The sequence below is a fragment of the Toxorhynchites rutilus genome, chromosome 3, assembly GCF_029784135.1.
Source record: "Toxorhynchites rutilus septentrionalis strain SRP chromosome 3, ASM2978413v1, whole genome shotgun sequence".
Classification (NCBI taxonomy): Eukaryota; Metazoa; Arthropoda; class Insecta; order Diptera; family Culicidae; genus Toxorhynchites; species Toxorhynchites rutilus.
Window position 1 is genome coordinate 179,966,144 of NC_073746.1, and position 18,691 is coordinate 179,984,834.

The 18,691-nt window shown below is 39.9% G+C and overlaps 1 protein-coding gene across 8 annotated transcripts in view; it reads right to left on the reverse strand.

Annotated features, from left to right (window-relative positions):
- LOC129777763 (protein split ends) overlaps positions 1-18,691 on the reverse strand; it is a 185,998-nt gene that overhangs the window by 33,764 nt on the left and 133,543 nt on the right. For 7 of the 8 annotated variants that reach the window (XM_055784230.1, XM_055784232.1, XM_055784235.1 and 4 more), the window contains 2 exons: positions 7,728-8,843; positions 1,155-3,445 (listed from right to left, as the gene is read on the reverse strand). In XM_055784230.1, coding sequence (XP_055640205.1) covers positions 1,155-3,445; positions 7,728-8,843 — 3,407 coding nt within the window. The remainder of the gene's footprint in view (positions 1-1,154; positions 3,446-7,727; positions 8,844-18,691) is intronic. The other variant, XM_055784236.1, reaches the window with a different exon arrangement.

Sequence of the window (18,691 nt, forward strand, 5' to 3'; positions counted from 1 at the left end):
ATGCATGCATTGAAAAATGGACGGATTTTAGCGATTTTTCTGTGATTCTCCTGCCACATGGTGAATCCCCCTATACATCGCCAATCGTAGCAACCCAGTTGTGTACAGGAAAAAAAATAGTAGAGTAGTATAGAAGACACGACTGCATTTCGTTCATGTAGGACTAGGAAATTCAAAAATAAACTGTTGAGAACATCAACCGATGACATCGAAATTCCTCACAACTGGCTTGCATTCTCTTTTTGGTTTGCTTATCAATGATTCTTTGATATTTCATAGTTCGTTCGCCTCCAGCCTTGTAAAAAGCCAATTGGAGAACTGAAAACACTCTGTCGCCGCAAGGATCACGATTTGCAAGCGTGATTCATTGCATAGCGATAGAGCGTGCGATTGGACCGTGCTCTATCATAAATTTGTAGGAAAATTGAAGAGGAATACCAAAAGCAAGGTGAACTCATGGTTCCGCACCTCGGACCAAGAAGGTCGGACCAATCAACCAATCAGCGAAGAAGTACCTGGCCAAAATAGACATTTTCATGCGGGAGCATCAGTTGAGTCGAGGCAGTCGAGTCTGAGCATCAGGCAATCACCCAGAAGAAGCCTGATAGGGGACGAAAATGTTCAAGACGTTGTTGTATCCTTCGAGGCTTGCGGTGGACAGGGAGATATGATGTACGAAGTGTCTTCCAAGAGTTACCGTCTTCTTTAAGATGTAAATGATCATTGAGAGGATGTGATCTTTTAACCTGATCTGGTCTCGGTCCATTATGACAGGAGATCACTGGGTTTGGTAGACCGGCTGAAGATCGGTTGCACCAAAAACCGACAACCCTCCCAAACGACCCACGGCTGCGACCTATAGAACATTTTTGGGCGAACCTCAAATAGAGGATCTACTCCAATGCTCAAAACGGAGAAGCAGCTGATCGCCAAGCTCCCGAAAGAGTTGAAGGACATGCCGATATCCATCTTCTCACCGTCCATAGTTAAAGTTCCGGCCAACTGCCGTAAGGGCTTTCGGTAGCAGGCTTAAAAAAAAAAAGTAGAATTTAAGGATATTTGTCCCATTTTCCATCGCCACCCGAAATCAGTCCATTTTTTAATGCACACGTTATGTGAACAAAACAATCTGTAGATAATGGTACGACACTTACCTGGACTTTTTTCGTTTCGCTTTCTGCTTTGGCCAACTACAGGTTCTACATCTCCCAGGCGGGATTGTATCGAAAACGATAGACTACTGGACGTCACGGGTGGTGGAGGTGAGTCCGATACCGGCGGAGGTTGGAGCCGATCATGTACACTACTCCTCGTATGACCGCTATTATAACTATCATGTTCGTACACATCCTCATGGGAACTGGCACCCGATCCTTGACTGTACTCATCGTAGTTACGAAACCTCCGATCGTTGTTGGTGCTGTGAGGGTTGGCTCCACCGTCCAGATAGTAATCATCACTTGAATAGCGCACGATTCGAGATCTTGTGCTAGAACCACCGCCAGCGCCACCCCGACTCGCCGGAGAGGGGTCAAGTCGGGGAGATACGGCTCCCCCGAGACTGATTGGATTGCCCGGCCGGCTGAACGAAGTGGCCCTATTCCGAGTGGAAGTTTCTAAGTAGCGACTATTGCTGTATCTACCCGCTGAGCCAGACTCGAACCGTGGAGAACCGAACGAAGTACTCGACTGTTTGTCCAACTTGTCGAAAAACGCGTCTTGGCACTCACGAGAGGCAAAATCCACTTGCAGTTTTCTGCCACGTAATGTCGCACCGCGCATTTCCTTCACCGCGGATTGCGCGCATTGGACCTGTTCAAAAAACACTAGCGCAAGTTTCCGTTCGCGATCGATAGTAACTTGGGAAACCGCACCGAAATGATCAAATTGTGTTTTCAAATAACCTTCGCTAACACTGTCCGCAATGCCATCGATCCATACACAATTGGTGGGCATCGATTTACCAAATCCAAGCTTGATTCGATTGCTGCCCAAATGTTCACCGTCCATTTTACGCATGGCTTTCACTACACTCACAATGTCCGAATATTGACAGAACGCGTATGCGCTCACACCTTGCTTCTTAATGTCAATCTCAATAATTTCGCCGAAACAGTCGAAATGTTTGCGAAGTTCGCTCGACGTGATGTCCTTCTCAAGGTTCCCAATGAAAAGCGTTCGGGTGGACTTGGGATGATATTCGTCCAGCTCCGCTTCATAAGGCCGGAATTCGTTATCATCAACGTCGTAGCCCTGGTAAGGTGCTACTTCAATCTTGCAACCGAAGAACAATTTATCGTGGGACACCTCCAAAGCCTTCTCAACATCCTCTGGCTTCTTGAAGCACACTAGCGCGTACCGGTCGGTATTTTGACCAACCACCTTCACCCATGTTACTTTGCCATGTTTTTTGTATTCGTGAAACAGACCATCCTTCAGCGAGGTATCGGACGAACGGGCCGGAAGATTACGCACGCAAATAGCCAATGGTCGATTGTCTTCCGAATGACAATTTAAATTGCCACCTCCCGAACCACTGCTATTACTGGCACCGGAGCTGCTGCTGCTGCCATTATTATTGCTACTAACTGTCACAGCCGATTGTAAGCCTCCGCGAATTGTCGCTGAGTCACGATCTATCCGCTCCGATCGCCTTTCCCGTCCAACACTACCCACTGGACCACTGCTACCGCTACCACCAAGTGCAAGATTCGCAGGACTTCTTGTAGTCGACGAAGTTTCGTTCGATTGGCTGGTAGTGGTACTGTTGGTAGAGGAACAAGAACTACTGGGTGATCGCGACCTGGACCTTGAGTTGGACCGATCGCTTCTGCTGTTGTGCGAGTGGGGACCGAAACTGCCACCAGCAGTAGTGGTACCGATGATGTGGTTGTGGTTGTGATGACCGCTCAAATGCGAATGGTGGTGATGGTGGGGTACAGCAGATGGGACCGGCGGGGGCGTATGTCGCGAGTGGTGTGAGTGATGATGATGATGCGATGACGACTGCTGCTGCTGGTGGTGATGGTGTCCTCCGTCACTAGGCGATTCCGAGTCAGACGAGCGAGATTTCTGACGTTTCTTCAAGTTGAACTTATCATAACTGTTGTTGTTAATGTTGATGCCCACAACGTTGCTGCGCTCGCTCTGCTGTTCACTGCCAATGGCGGATCCACATGCTCCGATGATAGTAGTGGTATTCGGCGCTATGGTCGACGCCAACGACGATGACGACGTTTGATTGGAATGATCCTGTTGACCACCACCGGCGGCGGTGGCGGCACTATAGATGATATTGCGGGTAGATGGTGTAGCGAGCGGTGACAACAAGACACCAGTTGATTGCGGTTGATTGATCGCTGCTAGATTGTCACCCCCACCACTGTTGCTGCTATTGCCGTACCAGCTGCTGGACGATATCCGGTGATGGTTGATTGGGTTCGATCTGTGCAGATCATCGATAATACGATTGATATTGTTTTTATATTGTTGATGTATGTTGTTGTAGTTGTTGTTATTGTTATTTTTGGTAGTGGTGGTGGTGGGTGTTGAATGTGTGGGAAGAAAAGATAAAAAGATATCATTAGTGAATATTGGGATCGACCCGATGGATTTATGAATAAATGCATAAAACATTCAAGAATTGTGTTTTTGTATGGATGTGGATGATATCAAAAGCCTTTGAAATCCCTCTTAAAATGTATAATAAATTTAAAATATCGCGCGGTGTGACAGTTTCAATCAATAGAAAAATGACAGAATCGCGGGTCAAATCTTTGAATGGAAGACAGTTTCAGCAGAATACAAACAACAAAATGGCGTTCAATAACGGATACTGATACGAATAAAAACAATGTAAACGAAATAATATAAACGACTTCACGTTTCAAAATTACACATGCGGTTATATATTGTTAAGAAACTGAAATTTCAAATAAATGATTAAAGTTAGAGGTAGAAACATATACATAATGAATCATTAGTGGGTATGAAATACTCTATTGGATACAACTAGATATGTAGTCATTTGGAGAATGTGTTATACGGGATTTTGCCTTTGGAATACATTCAAAAATACTCTCACGACTGAATATAATTTAATCCGAGAATCCCTTCATGACGTCCAAACCAAATCACGCAAGCCTTGGATCGATGTAAGTAAAAAGTTGACGTAGGATGAAGTTCGGATAATTATTGCATGTTGATTTTTAATATTCTTGAAAAAAGGTCCCAATCGTAAGTGACCACTAGCTGCAGCTGTTTGCCGTTACTAAAAAAAACCAAATATTTCAAAAACTTGAAACATTCCATACAATTTGAAAAAAAAAATGATAAATTCGAAATATTCAACCCGTGGCGATCACTTTGGAAAATAGGAAAATTTAAAATTTTATATATGACAATAAATTGTTAGGGAGTGTCCTAATCGGTTGGTGCAAAAATTAGCTTCAATTCAATCAACCAAATCGCTCATTGGACAGTTTTCGTGACGCGATCGATTTTTAGTTTTTCAATTTGAACCCTCCATTATGTTCCCGAAAGACATAATCCTACGTCAAAGAAGGTCACATATGATGGTTGCAAAAATGTCCATGACACAGCGAACATTAAGTCGTATGACTACGCATATTCTAAGTCGTATATAAAGTGAAAGCAAATCACTATCACAAAAAAATCGTATATGATGCAGTAACCCCGATTCTATTCATTACGACAGATTAAGGGGGGGACCCCTGTCTGGAATGTCGAAAAATGAATTTTCGTGTATTTTTTTCAGATGTTACGAATAAAGTGAAGTGTTCGTGTATTTTGGTTATTGTTTAAGGTATATTTGAAGATGTATTTTCCATTTTTTGAGTGCACGAATAATGATTATAACGCTGTTGACAGCTGGATACGTAAATGCTGTCTGAAATCGGTACCTTGCTGGTGAAGCACGGGGTGTCGTAGAACAAATTCCAATGAATATTTTGAACCTTTAAAACAATACCTAAAGCGTTACATAGGGGTTTTTGAGAATTCGAAAAATTGTCAAAACGGTGGCCATTTTTGTTAAAAATTATATATTTTTCAAATTTCTAAATAGCGATTTTCAAAAAATCGAAAAAATGAGATATCAAAAAACCGTTATGTAACGCCTTAGATAAGTCATTTTTACATGCCGATAAGAAATTTCAGCCAAATCGCTCAAGTAGATCCTGAGATATCGATACCACCAGTTGAAATAACATGGTGTCGAGAAAAACGCGTTTTGAAAGTCGTACAGTAATACTGTTTCCCTCGAGGTGACTTCATACGTTTGGCTGTAACTTTCCAACGAAATCAAATATCGAAAAATCGCCTTTCGTGGGTCGCATAAGCGTATAATTTAAACTAAGGAGTACTACGTAAAATCGTATTGCATGCTGTGGAGAATCATTGAACAGTAAATGTTATGAGATCGTGATTGAGGGTATATCAAATCATATAATTAACAGTCTTAAGGTAAGGGATTGTTGATGTTTCCAAGGCTGCCATTTGGCTAGCAAAAGTAATTACTCTAGAATTATATTTCAGATGACCGTCTGAGATTGCAGCTGTTTGATAATTGGCGATACCATTTTACACCATTAAGGGCTGAGCTTGAATGATGGGTGGAGAACACTAGGTTCCTCTGCTTGTATCAATTCCAGTAGATATATGATCAAGCAGGGCATAATCCTAGTGTAAAAAGTACTGGAGAGTGGAGGGGTTGATAAGCCTTATAAGAGTCATACCGTTCAGATAAGAAGCAGTGAAGCTCTGCCTTCTATGAGTTATACCCTCCGTGTCAGAAGTCCTGGAGTGTGAAGAAGGTGATGGTTTTTCTGTAAAAAAATGTACCATTCTAGTAAACTAGACAGAGCACAGTCTCGTCAGCCTGCGTATGAGATGTACGATAGAGAACATGGTGGGATACGTGTGGAGCGTTCACGGAGTTCGAATCTCATCGAATTTCAATCGTATATTTACCCAAACTAATTCGCAAGCATTTCCCATGAATGTACATCGCCTTCACTTTTGCGTGCATATGCTAGCTAGGTGCATCAGATAATAGTCAAAATATGATGTATAAGATGCTAAATATACGATGGTTATACGATTTAATTTTTGCTGGGTCGGAATTGTCATGTAACTAAGAAGTGAGAGCTCTCGCGCATAGCGGCGTGATTCTCGAAATAAACCCCACAGAATTGAGTTTTTAATGTCTCAAAAACTGAACCATTAAAAATTAGAATAACATGCCTAGAATATATTTTGTAAGGAACAAAAATCAGAAATCTGATAATTTGGTAGTTAAACTCAAAAAAAAACACTTAAAACAAACATCTCATGCAATACTACTATTTTGCTCAACATTATTCAGCACTGAGAGTTCATCGTCAATTACCCAAGATAAAAAAATAAACATGCGCTAAAAACAGTAGCAAAACAACAAGGAAGAATCTCCCGAAAAATACTCGAATAGAGTACGTACTACCGCACAATCTTGCTATGTCCCACTTTGTGAAAAACATACAAAAAAAAAAGTTAACACGGCTCACGATGGCCAGTGAGTGACTCCAAAACAGTTCCATATTAGAAAAATCGAGAAATAGAATCGAACAAATATCACATTTTTCTTCTTCTTCTTGTTTCCCTTTTTATGGCTCCTTTTTATTTTTTTTATATTATAGATGCTTCAAATTACAATGTTCATTCGCCTCTAGTCTTCAAAAAGACCTACTGCAAGATCGATCAATGGAGAGTCGGAGGTCTCCGTAGCCTAAGTGACTGCGCGCCTGCTTACCACGCGAACGATCTTGGGTTCAATCCCATGACCCTCCATTAATTCATTGGGCTTTTTCAAGGCTAGAGACGCACTAGCTTTGTAGTTTCTAAAGCCTCTATAACACAAAAAAAATCAATCAATCAATGGAGAGTCCTGGGATTGAATCCACGATCGTTCGCTGAATAAGCGGACGCGCAACCGTTGTGGCTACGGAGGATACAAGTGAAAACAAGAATCGTGTTCGGCGAAGGTCTGTGGAAAACTTTAATGTGAGATGGATCTATAGAATCAAACTTGAAAAAAAAATCATTCACGTTTCAACAAATTTTCAACGGGATTTCTTCCAACATTTATTTTGTTGTACAATTTTGCGTTTATTGTATTATTGTTTAATAGGAAAAGCGCACCAACCAGTGGAGGCTGAAAGTAATTAAAACATTAGCACTCATTAACCTTATCAACTAAAGAGAATACAATTTCTACGGATAACTTATAAGCTAAGATAAACTAAAATAATTTAACAGAATGAAGAAAGCATTCATAACATATCTACTACTCATAATTTGCTACTATTATATATTACTACTACAGTTAAACAGAAAGGGTACACTAAAAACTACTACTAATTGTGGGCGTGAAATCAAGCACAGCTGACTCTTGTTCGAGGAGCAATAATAATAACTGGAAGAAAATAAAGAGAGGAAAAATTATCCAAAATCTAATGAACAACATATTTCATTCAAAATACTACCAACAAAATAAAATACTCTTCGAACTCTAAAGTACTTCCATTCCTAGATTTCCATAGTTCGATTAGGCATTAGCATTGAAACTGAAAACCAAGGACCACACATTTCCTGGAAACAAAGGTATTGGAGGTACACCATGGAATAAAAAAACGAGTTTTCAAAAATGTATTGACAACGGATACACTCACCTCTCTGGAAGTGTCGAATAGGGACCGTTGCGGTAGTGCTGTCGGTCACGTTGCCGCCCTCGAATACCGATACCTTGCCCCCCATCCGATGGTTCCCGAGGGTAGTTCGTGGCAGATATTCTTCGACCATTTCCTCCGCTCATACTCAGGTTACTGCTGTTGCAGTTACCATGCGAATGGTCGTCGCCAATGGTACCCCCACCTTGCGAACGGGTAATGCTCATACTCCTGCTGTTACCTCCGGTGCAGTTACTAGCATTGGTACCATTATCATAGATCGAACCGTGTTCGTCACTAGGCCCTAGCATTTTCGCACTCGATACCTCGGACTTGCCACCACCATTGGCGCAATTGTTACTACTGTTGGCTATAGCGGACGTCATCACTGAGTTGATGGATTGCATGAAAGGGATACCAGAGGGTGGAGAATACTGTAGGTTGCTTCCCGAGTTGCTAACGATGCTTCCACAGTTGACGCTGTTGCCGCTGGCGTGCTTTTGGACCGTACTACTAGGAACACTGATACAGTTACTATCACCAGGGGTCGTTGTACTGCAACTTGCGCTACCACTACCAGCCGTCGGGCCCACTGTCGGAGGCATAGTGTGCAGCGGAGGTTCATAATATTCCGTGGTCAAAATACGATCGTCAAACTTGTGTTCGGCGGTATGAGCTTTCGAAGCAGACTTGATGTCCATGAAGGCGATTGTCGCGCAGACATTGATGACCAGGTCATTGCCGCCGTTACAGCTGCTACTCGGTACGCTAGAAGTATTTTTATGACTACCACTATGATTATTACTACTACTATAACTACTGCTAGCACTAAAATCGGCAGAATGGGCTGCTGATCCTGCAGCAGATGCCGTTGACGGCGAAGACGCAGTACAAGTGAAGGAAGCGGAAGAGGATGCCGCAACCGTGGGTGTGGTGGAACTATCGAAATCTTGCCCTGCCACCAGATGCAGGCTGGGTCCGTTGTGGGGGTGGTTATCACCGTGCAGCAACTGCTGATCTTTGTACGCTGATTCGCCGGTGCCAGTAGACGCAGCAGATGCGGAGGTGGGATTGTACGTTGAAGAGATGATAATTCTAACACTTTGAACTCTGCCATATCTGTCGGTGGAGAAAAAAGAAGAAAGATATAGAAAATTCACTATTAGGATGGATTCGCCATTCAAATGGTGGTAAATACGATTGTAACATAAAGAAAAACTATAGAGAATAGTGGGGAAAAAAACATCTCAAACCAAAGAACCGAGAAATGGGTCAAGATTCTATATCACAAACAAGGTTTTGTTATGGGAATTAGTATAAATATTCTACCGTATTAGTTTTTAGTTGGTGTGATGGAAGATCCACATCCTGGGAAGAGGTAATTCGGTTAAATATTTACATGGTCACAAACACTAGTTAGAAGATTTCGGTGATTGAGAAGTAATTGTGTTATTTTGCATAAAACCATACAATTGTACAACCGACTCCAACCAATAGTTACCTTCAATTGGTTTAGTACGTAACATATTAACGAAAGAAACCGAAAGCGTTTTTTTTAGTAAATCATTTTGCAAAACAAAAAACCTCAACGCAACTCAATATGAAAAAAATGGGTTTCCAGCAGACATCAATCAGATTAGCGGCGCGATCGAGGTTCGCATATACGAGGAGTTCGCGTGCACATCTTTAGTGCACGCTTTAGTATTCCAATGGCCGCGGCGCCGGGGCCGGAGTTGGGTTCATCGCGCTCGAAAGTTGCCAAGGTTTCTGGTGCTACGATGTGATGCATCGACTATGCGCGCGATTATTCACGACGAATGCAACCATTCATAGAGGAGGAGAGGATATGTGATGTCTAGCTAGTATATGTCAATATTCTAATCAACCAACACAAACATCAGAAAAGGCACGCACACACCCGCAGCAGACTTTTGCACGTGATTTTCCGTATATTTATACACGCTAGGAGAAACAGATGCAAGCAAAAAAAACATGGGGTGTAATACAATGCGTTCACTTGGGGCACTTTGAGGCACTAAGTGGAACGTTGCTGCTTGTTTTTTTCAAATGTCGCGAAACATCTCGATGTCTAGCGCGGCCGCAAGGCACAGTGCCAATCATGCACGGATGCAGGGCCATATAAGCTGCGCGTCGTTTCGCTTCAGACTCATGCTCGCGCGCTCATGCACTTAGAGCAAGTTGCATTTGTCTCTAACAATGTGTGCAGCAAACAGCAGCCGCAACAGCGGCAGCTTCTGCTCATAGAACATGAACTCTAACCAAGTCGAGGACAAGTTATAGAAATATCTCAACGATGATCACATGCCGCTGCAATCAGGAGAGCCGCGCTTGAGCGATCGATCGAGAGATTGTCGGGTTGCTCGGGGGTTTGGCATTGAAAGTGGGAATTCACTACACTAATTTGGAACAAATTTTCAGATATCGAATCAAACATCGGGGCGGGCGGAGTTCGAAAATGTCTCCTTACCCAAACGCGTGCACTGCTGTTCACCCCGCTGCAACGCAGCAGTAAGCTTGTGAATTGCATAGAAAATAACAAACGTGATTACCTTTAACGGGTTTGTTTACCTATGAACTAAAAACGGTAACGATGTCAGTGCTGCTGCTGCTGCTTTAGTGCACCCTCTGGTAATAGCTATTGTGCGCTTATATGGCGCCCATTAGAGATGTTGAATACTCTACTCGAGGAACGCGCGTTTTGAACGCGAATTAGCGCAGCGAGGAATTTGTTCACTCAAATCGATCGTGGTAGGTCAAGTGTTCTGTGCAATACTATGGTTTTTAAATTTATATAGTGCAAGTTTACATTCGTCATTGTACATTGGCTTCTAATTGAGACTTTAGACATGTTTTAATAATCAAATGTCAAAATGAATGAATGTGAATCATTCCATGAGAGCAATTCTAAATGAAATCGACAAATGACCGACAATTTGGGTTGAACGAAATATGAGTTTTCCACAGCATTTGGATTTTTTAACTAAAGTGTTACTTTAGAAAAGTTTTTCCCTAACTCTATATGTTTAGGAGTTACCCATGGTATGTTTAGGAGTTTTAACCCACTTGTCTTCAAATGTTTTTCAACGTAACTTCTAAATAAATATTTTTACCATAATGATGTATTTGGAAAAGTTATTGAAAGTTATAAGCAAATTTATAAAATTTCACGAACATGATGGTATAACACGACAAACATCTTAAAAGAGCCTAATTACTATAAAAAAGACAATAAATTAGAAATATTTTTTTAAATGTCTTGAGAATGGCTGAATTTAGAAGGAGACTGGTAGAGAGTTTGTTTGTTTTAAATCACATCAGGATTCATAATTGGTGGCTAAAAATTGTTAACATACAAAAATTCGAAGTTTCGAAAATTCATAAAAATACGATGTCCCACAAAGTTCGACAAAAATAGTTTTATCATCATGGACTCATTTTTTAAATTTTCTACATGACTTCTATTTCATATGAAAAAATACATATATAAATTTAAAAAAATATATTAAAATTGAAAAAGACAATAAATTAGTAAAGTTTTTTTCAAATATCTCGAGAATGGCTGCATTTAGAAGGAGATAGACAAAGAGCTTTTTTTATTTTTAATCACATCATTATTTGTGTGTTCATTATTTGTGGCTAAGACCCATTCTTAACACTTTAAGGACCGGGAAGAAATCTGTAAGACATACGCCTGGGACCGCACGTTTTGACTTGTGTGAAGTTACTTGCTTTGCTTGCAAGTTTTAAAAAGGGCTATAAACTTTGCAGTTCTTTCGCCTCTGTGTATGAAGTTAGCGGATGAAAGTTCAGCGGATAAAAGTTTTTGTTGCGTGCAAGTTTCTGTTCAACGTCTTGCTGGATTTAATGAATAATAAAACATTTCAGTTGAAATAAATTGATTGATTATCAAGTAGCAACCTTCAAAATCATACTCATTAGATAGAGAATTGAATCATTCATCTTTCCACCAGATTAATTTTATTCTTGATCGTGACAGAGGAAAGTTATAGACTGAAACGTGAGCATGGGTCAATATAGGAAATTATACAGAATTATGAAAATAAAAAAAAATTGTTCGAAAAGAGTTATCGAAGTATTCGATAGAGAAATATTTTACCTATCTTCCAGCCACAATATTATTAATCGGAAAAGGGTCTGAGAAAAGTTATAGGCCAAATTGTATTGTATGAAAGAAATTAATTATTTGAAAAAAAATTTAAAAAAGTCGTTTGAAAGGACAGAAAACACATTCTCGAGATAGTACTAATTCGATAAAGAATATTTTTATTGATCTTTAGTCAAATTTTCATTGGTCTAAAAAGGGCCTAAGAAAAGTTATAGGCCAAAAGCTGTACAACTTGTATGGATGAAATAAATTAATTTAAAGAAAATTGAAAAAAGTTGTATGTTATTTTTCTACATACATCGAAATACAAATTTCTCTGTAAAATATTCCGGGTAAATCCAGGTAAATTATGCTTTAAATTGATTTATATCCCATCTTCATGCGTTGGCATTTCACAATTTTAAAGCATTTCAAAAATCGCCTAAAAATTTCGACTTCGCACTCTGTTCCTTCATTTTTTCTTCGAGTGTGAATAATTCTATTTCCATTTCCGTTAAATTTATTAATTTCCCTCCTACAACTTGTATTCATTTAAGCTCATACATTTTCTCAGACTCTTTTCCGGCCAACGAAAAATTGGCTGAAGATGAATAAAAGTATTCTCTATCCAATGAGTATTATCTCAAAAATGAGTCTTGGGTCCTTTCAAATAACTTTTTAAAAATTTCTTCAAATCAATCAAAAAGGTACTATCTCGAGAATGTGTTTTGGGTCCTCTATTCTACTCTATACGAACTACTTTTTTGGGTTTTTAAAATTCTGTATATTTTCCCATATTGACCCATGCTCACGTTTCAGTCTATAACTTTCCTCTGTCACGATCAAGAAAAACAGAAAGTGGATTATATCTATGGTATAACCGCAATGGTGACGTAGGACTATCGTCGATTCAGTGATCCTTTGTTTGAAGTTGAATCTGAATCCATTCTGAATGAATGAATAAATGAATATTTGGGGGACTTCGAAAACGAGAGCGTTACGTTGGATGTACAAGGTTTAATGCATCCAATATTGGATACGAAAATATCCTACTGATGGGGAAGAATAATCTTCAGAAGCTATCCTGTTAATTGCGATTGAATGAAAAATCACAAAACCAAATGTATTTGGTCACAGTGTTACATGGGTAGAAAACATTCAAATAAACTCTTTCTCATGAATGTATTTTTAAATTCCCAGAGGAACTGGCAGATTATTTTCCGGATCTTTCTCGATGCTGAATGGCATCCAAACGGAAAGAATTCCGCGCGTGTATGTGTGTGTGTGTGTGTGTAGCGGCTGCTTCGAGATCTTCCCGGGGAACCGTTTGTGGCATCACTCTCCTCCTGATGGATTCATGTCTGGCCTAAGATGCACAAACAGGCTCTTGGTGACACCGTTCATCCGCGCTTTCATGATAAACGAAGAGCTTCACCACAACAGCGACAACGTGCTCCAATCGCTGTTCAATTAGAACTGAGTGGATTTCCGAGCGGCGCTCGCTTATATACCGATTGATGAATTCAAAAGCCTGTTTTGAAAGCAATTTTAAGACTATTGAAACATGTTTTTGGATCAAAAAGTAACAAGTATAGAACGCGTAGACATTTTATCTTTCGAATGAAGTGTTTATCATACCATTTCGTTCAGTTGTTTAGGAGCTATTAACGCTCAAAATCTCGGTCTCCGGCGTAACGCTTTCGTTTTCGAAACTTTGATTTTACACCCCGGTATAGAAATGAAAGACGTAGCCCTACGTCAAAAAATGAATTATGTCGAAAGACGAATGATTCAATTCTCTATGTAATGAGCATGATTTTGAAGGTTGCTACTTGATAAACAATAAATTTATTTCAACTGAAATAATTCATCCAGCAAGACGTTGAACAGAAACTTGCACGCAACAAAAACTTTTATCCGTAATTTCACACAAGTCCGTAAAGAAGGAACGCGAGAAATGTCGTGAGCGGTCCGCAAAGGATGGGACGCGAAACACGAGAAATCTCGTGAGCGGTCCGTAAAGTGTTAACATACAAAAATTTGAAGTTTCGAACATTGATAAAAATTCGATGTTTTACAAAGTTCATCGAAAATAGTTTTACCACCTTGGACTCATTTTTTTTAAAATTTTCTGCATGACTTCGATTTTATATTAAATTAAAAAAAAGTTTTAATTTTTTTTCTCAGTGTATGTTTTTTCACATTTTTACATTAATACTCTATAACTCTTTCTAAGAGACTAAAGGGCTAACACGAAAATATTGCGACACATTCAACAGGGCATAACTTTTTTACCATTGGGTAAAAATCAACAAAATGTTGCACACTTTTTCATTGATGTGTATTGTCTACATGCCGTCAAACTCGAAGTCGTGTTTTTCGATTCAACGAAAATGGAGGTGAACCAACGCGAGTCGAGAGAACAAATTCTTTCCAAACACCTGGAATTTCATGACCTGTCGCACCGGCAGTTGGGAAAAATGTTGAACATTCACCATTCAACCGTCTCCAGAGTGTTGAAGCGGTTCCAGGAGCGGTTGATTTTGGACCACGGCAAAGGAGCTGGAAGAAAACCGGGACCGGAGAACAAAAAGACGGAGGGAAAGGTGAAGCGGATGATTAAAGCAAATCCCAACGTCTCAAGCCGTGATTTGGCTAAAACGATCGGGCATGTCGCAGAGCTACGTCCAGAATGCAAAGAAGAGAGCTGGACTACATACATACAAGGTACAGAACTTCCCAAACCGCGATGAGCGGTAACAATCGACGACTAAAACTCGGGCACGGAAGCTCTCTACGAGAAGATGCTGACAAAATATGGCTGCTGTGTGATGGACGATGAAACGTATATGAAAGCCGATTTTAAGCAAATTCCGGGGTTGGAGTTTTTCACCGGCAAGAGCAAGTTCGATGTGGACGACAAATTTAAGAAGAAGAGAATGTCGAAGTTCGCCTCCAAATATCTCGTTTGGCAGGCCATCTGCTCTTGCGGACTGAGGAGTGAGCCTTTCGTGACAAAGGGCACAGTAAATGGCGAGATCTATAAATCTGAGTGCCTCGAGAAGCGCATTTTGCCGTTCTTGCAGCAGCACGACGAAGCTCCGCTATTTTGGCCAGATTTGGCATCATGCCACTATTCTAAAAGTGTCCTGGAGTGGTATGAGGCCAATTCTGTCCATTTTGTTCCAAAGGACATGAACTCGCCAAACTGCCCGGAGCTGCGCCCGGTGGAGCAGTACTGGGCAATAATGAAGCGGGAACTTCGGAAGAGCAAGAAGATAGTCAAAGACGAGAAGGACATGTTAAGAAAATGGAAAAAAAAACTGAGAAACTGGTACCGGATGACACTGTAAAGACTTTGATGGAGGGCATCAAGCGAAAATGCGTTCAATTTTACACTCAAGGCTCCATCGATTAACTTTTCTTTTGATTTTTGAAGTGAATATATGTATAAAACTACCCTAAAATTTTGGTTTGATTCTAAACATTATAAGAAAATTGGCATGACATTTTCGGTGTCGCAATAATTTCGTGTTCGCCCTTTATATCGGTACGACTCATAGTTTTTGAGATATAAATTATCAAAAAATTCTCTTACTCCAAAACAGATTTTGGCGAAACCTAGAATTTCATCTGAATTAATACTAGTTTTAATATAGAAATTCGGGTTCGTTGAAAACAGTCAACTGTAAGCTCCGAAAATTACATATTAGATTGAGGGAAAAAGAAATCAATTATTTTAACGTAAACTTCAAGATTCAACTGCGATATTTTAGTCTGGCGAAGTACGATTCAAATAAATTTGGAAACGCTGCCAACAACAGAAAAACTGTCAAAAATAAAAAGAGGGCGAGACAAGAAGGTTTTTGTTCTTCGGTTGTCAAATTTTCTTCGCACCGAAATAGGTTAGTGCAGCTATACTCAACCTGCGCCTCCCGGCCGCATGTGGCCCGACAGGCTCTTATGGTTGGCCCATCTAGTGTTACTTTATTTGAAACAATTTTGAGGGTGTAACAATAACGAAAACCTTAGAAGTCATTCTCTATCGGACTACGTTTTTCAGTAATGGTGCCAAATTAGAAACACGCTTCTGTGAAATAGAAACAGCAAATGCAGCGTTCGTTCTACGAACGATGTGGATGAAGAAAGTATTGCAAATTAAGCCCCGCCCGTTCTCAATTTATTGTATGGCTATTCGCGATTCACGATTCATCATTCATCCAGCTAACGAACAAATGACAGCGAGGTTTTCCAAATGGCTTTTCTCAAGACCGAGAGTTTATTTTAGTTCTCCAAATTGTCCTTTTGGTCTCATTCCGAATGAACTGAGAAATTGTTAAGCCTTTATAATTCAAACCAGGATGATCATCATTATTCAAGTCACAGTCTCGCTCCAGCTTGCAGACAACAGTCTCTCTCATTGCTGATGTCAGACACAGCTGTTTTGTCCGATACTAAGAAGAATGAAAGATAGATCGCACACAGTGGTGCAATTTTGTTCAGTGGAGACACCGCGCCGATTTTCATGCCGTCTGGTTGAGAATGCTTCTGAATTTTTGCACCATTTCATTAATGCATCTGTACTGGAGTGTAAGTTCAAAATAGCGTCTTTGATAGTCTCTTATGAAAAATCAGCCGCAATTAGAATTCATCATATTATAATGAAAATTGTAGATTTAGGTAATTTAAAACGTTAACTCGTGTGGGACCCATACATCGAGTCTCTTCTGGTATCCAGTTTTGCGTGCCATCTCTAGCGCCTAATCAATAGAGACAGCGCTTACACTATCGTCACAATCGGTGATTTTCTTTATTTTCGACAATTAGTCGACCATGCATCTTGGAAATCGACATTACCGAAACAGAATCGATGAAACCAAAACTGCTCATGGCTGGTCCAATATCAGGACCATAAACTCTATCCACACCTTGAGTCACCTGGCTTGCGTTTTCGGCTTCATCGAACTGTAAAACGTTGGTAATCCATTGTCCTTAAACAAAACTGAGCGAAACAATCCAGAATTGAACTGTGAGAGCTGTGTTTAGTACGGATTGTTGTCTTGATAAAGGTAACTCGGTCGTATTCATACAAAGCGTCTTCTGGGAACACATTTAGGTCATAAATAAAAAAAAATCTCATCACGAAAATAGTTCAATTTTGAGCGCTTATTGCTTATTGCACTTTCGTGAATGATTCAAGAGATTTTTGCAGTAATCGTTTTGGGCACTCTTTCTAACAATATATTGCATTGTACAAAATAATAAATGATCAAATACATTCCAAATGGCCTTTCACGAGGCCTTGTGTGAGAACTTTAGTTTTCCTAAGTGGCCTTTTCGAGGCAAGATTCATTCATCAAGATAATATTTACTCAAAAATAATATGTATTCAAAGTGGAAAGATTACAAAAAAAATCGTAAAAAAGATTCAAAAAAGATTCATTCATCAAGATAATATTGACTCAAAAATAATATGTTTTCAAAGTGGAAAGATTACAAAAAAAGGGAGAGCAGTCTGCTTGGCAAAGAGAATGAAGGTCATATGGGCTTTCTAGGCCACTATCATTTTTGCATCCGTATGAATGTGTAGCAATTGTGATACTCTATGGCCAGAAACAAACATCTCAATAACCAGAAAAAAACACTTCTTCCTGAACTTTCGATGTTATGTAATAAGCTCTCAACTTCCGCGAGTAATCGGTTACATATTACTAACATAGTCGTAAGACAAAAATTGTCAAAATATTGAACTCCCGGCCCCGTCAGGCTAACGCCATTTGTGCCCTAATAAAATATATATTTTGGAAAAAAAAAGGTCTCAACTTATCAAAAATCATTTGGTATCGACATCTCCAAAAACATAAAAAACCTTGTTATAGAACTACGTCTTTCACTTCTGTGTAAGTTTAACATTCTCCAAACGAGGCATTACGTTTTGGTCGTTCATACCTTTTTCCCACCTAACGAAATGTTATGATAATCACTTCATTCAAACGATAACAGATGTTTGTTAATTACAACAACTACTTTGAAAACAATGTATAGAAATCACAAAAATCTAGGAATATGGATACCTGCTAGAAAAACCATCTGCTAGTCATGATTAGTCAACGGTTGATGCATGTCGCCCTGGCCAACCTCAGTTTCTATCCTGGTACCGTATTGAAACGACGTGTCAATTTCACCTTTTCACCTAGAGTTTGAATTTAAATTTTCTCATACATACAAAAACGTTGTAAGAAACACATAACGTTCCGCATAATGAGGCTGAGTTTAGTTGGAGTGGCATATTTTTCCAGGGTCAAAGCCACAAAAGGAACCTCTTCGAGAGCAGAATGTGATGAGATATATCCGCTTTAGTAAACAGAACATTGCAAGTCGTTATGCACCTATGACCACTTTGCCTCTAAACATCAATGTAATTTCTATGCTAATTAACCGCTGAGATTGAAGAAAATACCTGTTCACCTCTCCTAGAAAATGTGAACAGTTGTCCAACCTGATGATTTGTCCAACATATCAGATTGAATAAACTGAATTCCTTAGATACCATCGAGAGAGCAATTTATGTTTTTATTTATATTTTGGCGTCCGACAGCTCTACTGAAGTACAAGGTGACTCAAAAAGTCATTAAATTCTTCAAACCAAACATAAGGCGACTATCAATATGGCATCCATAGTCGATAGTTATACTACCAAACAAGCAGGTGACACCTTTGTCCTCCCATGACCAATTTGCCTCCACTACCCCTGTTGTTCTCTAGAATACTAGAATAAATCATGAATCAACCATCTTCAGCTGTTTCTTCAAAACCACGCATAGCATCGATCTTTTTCAAG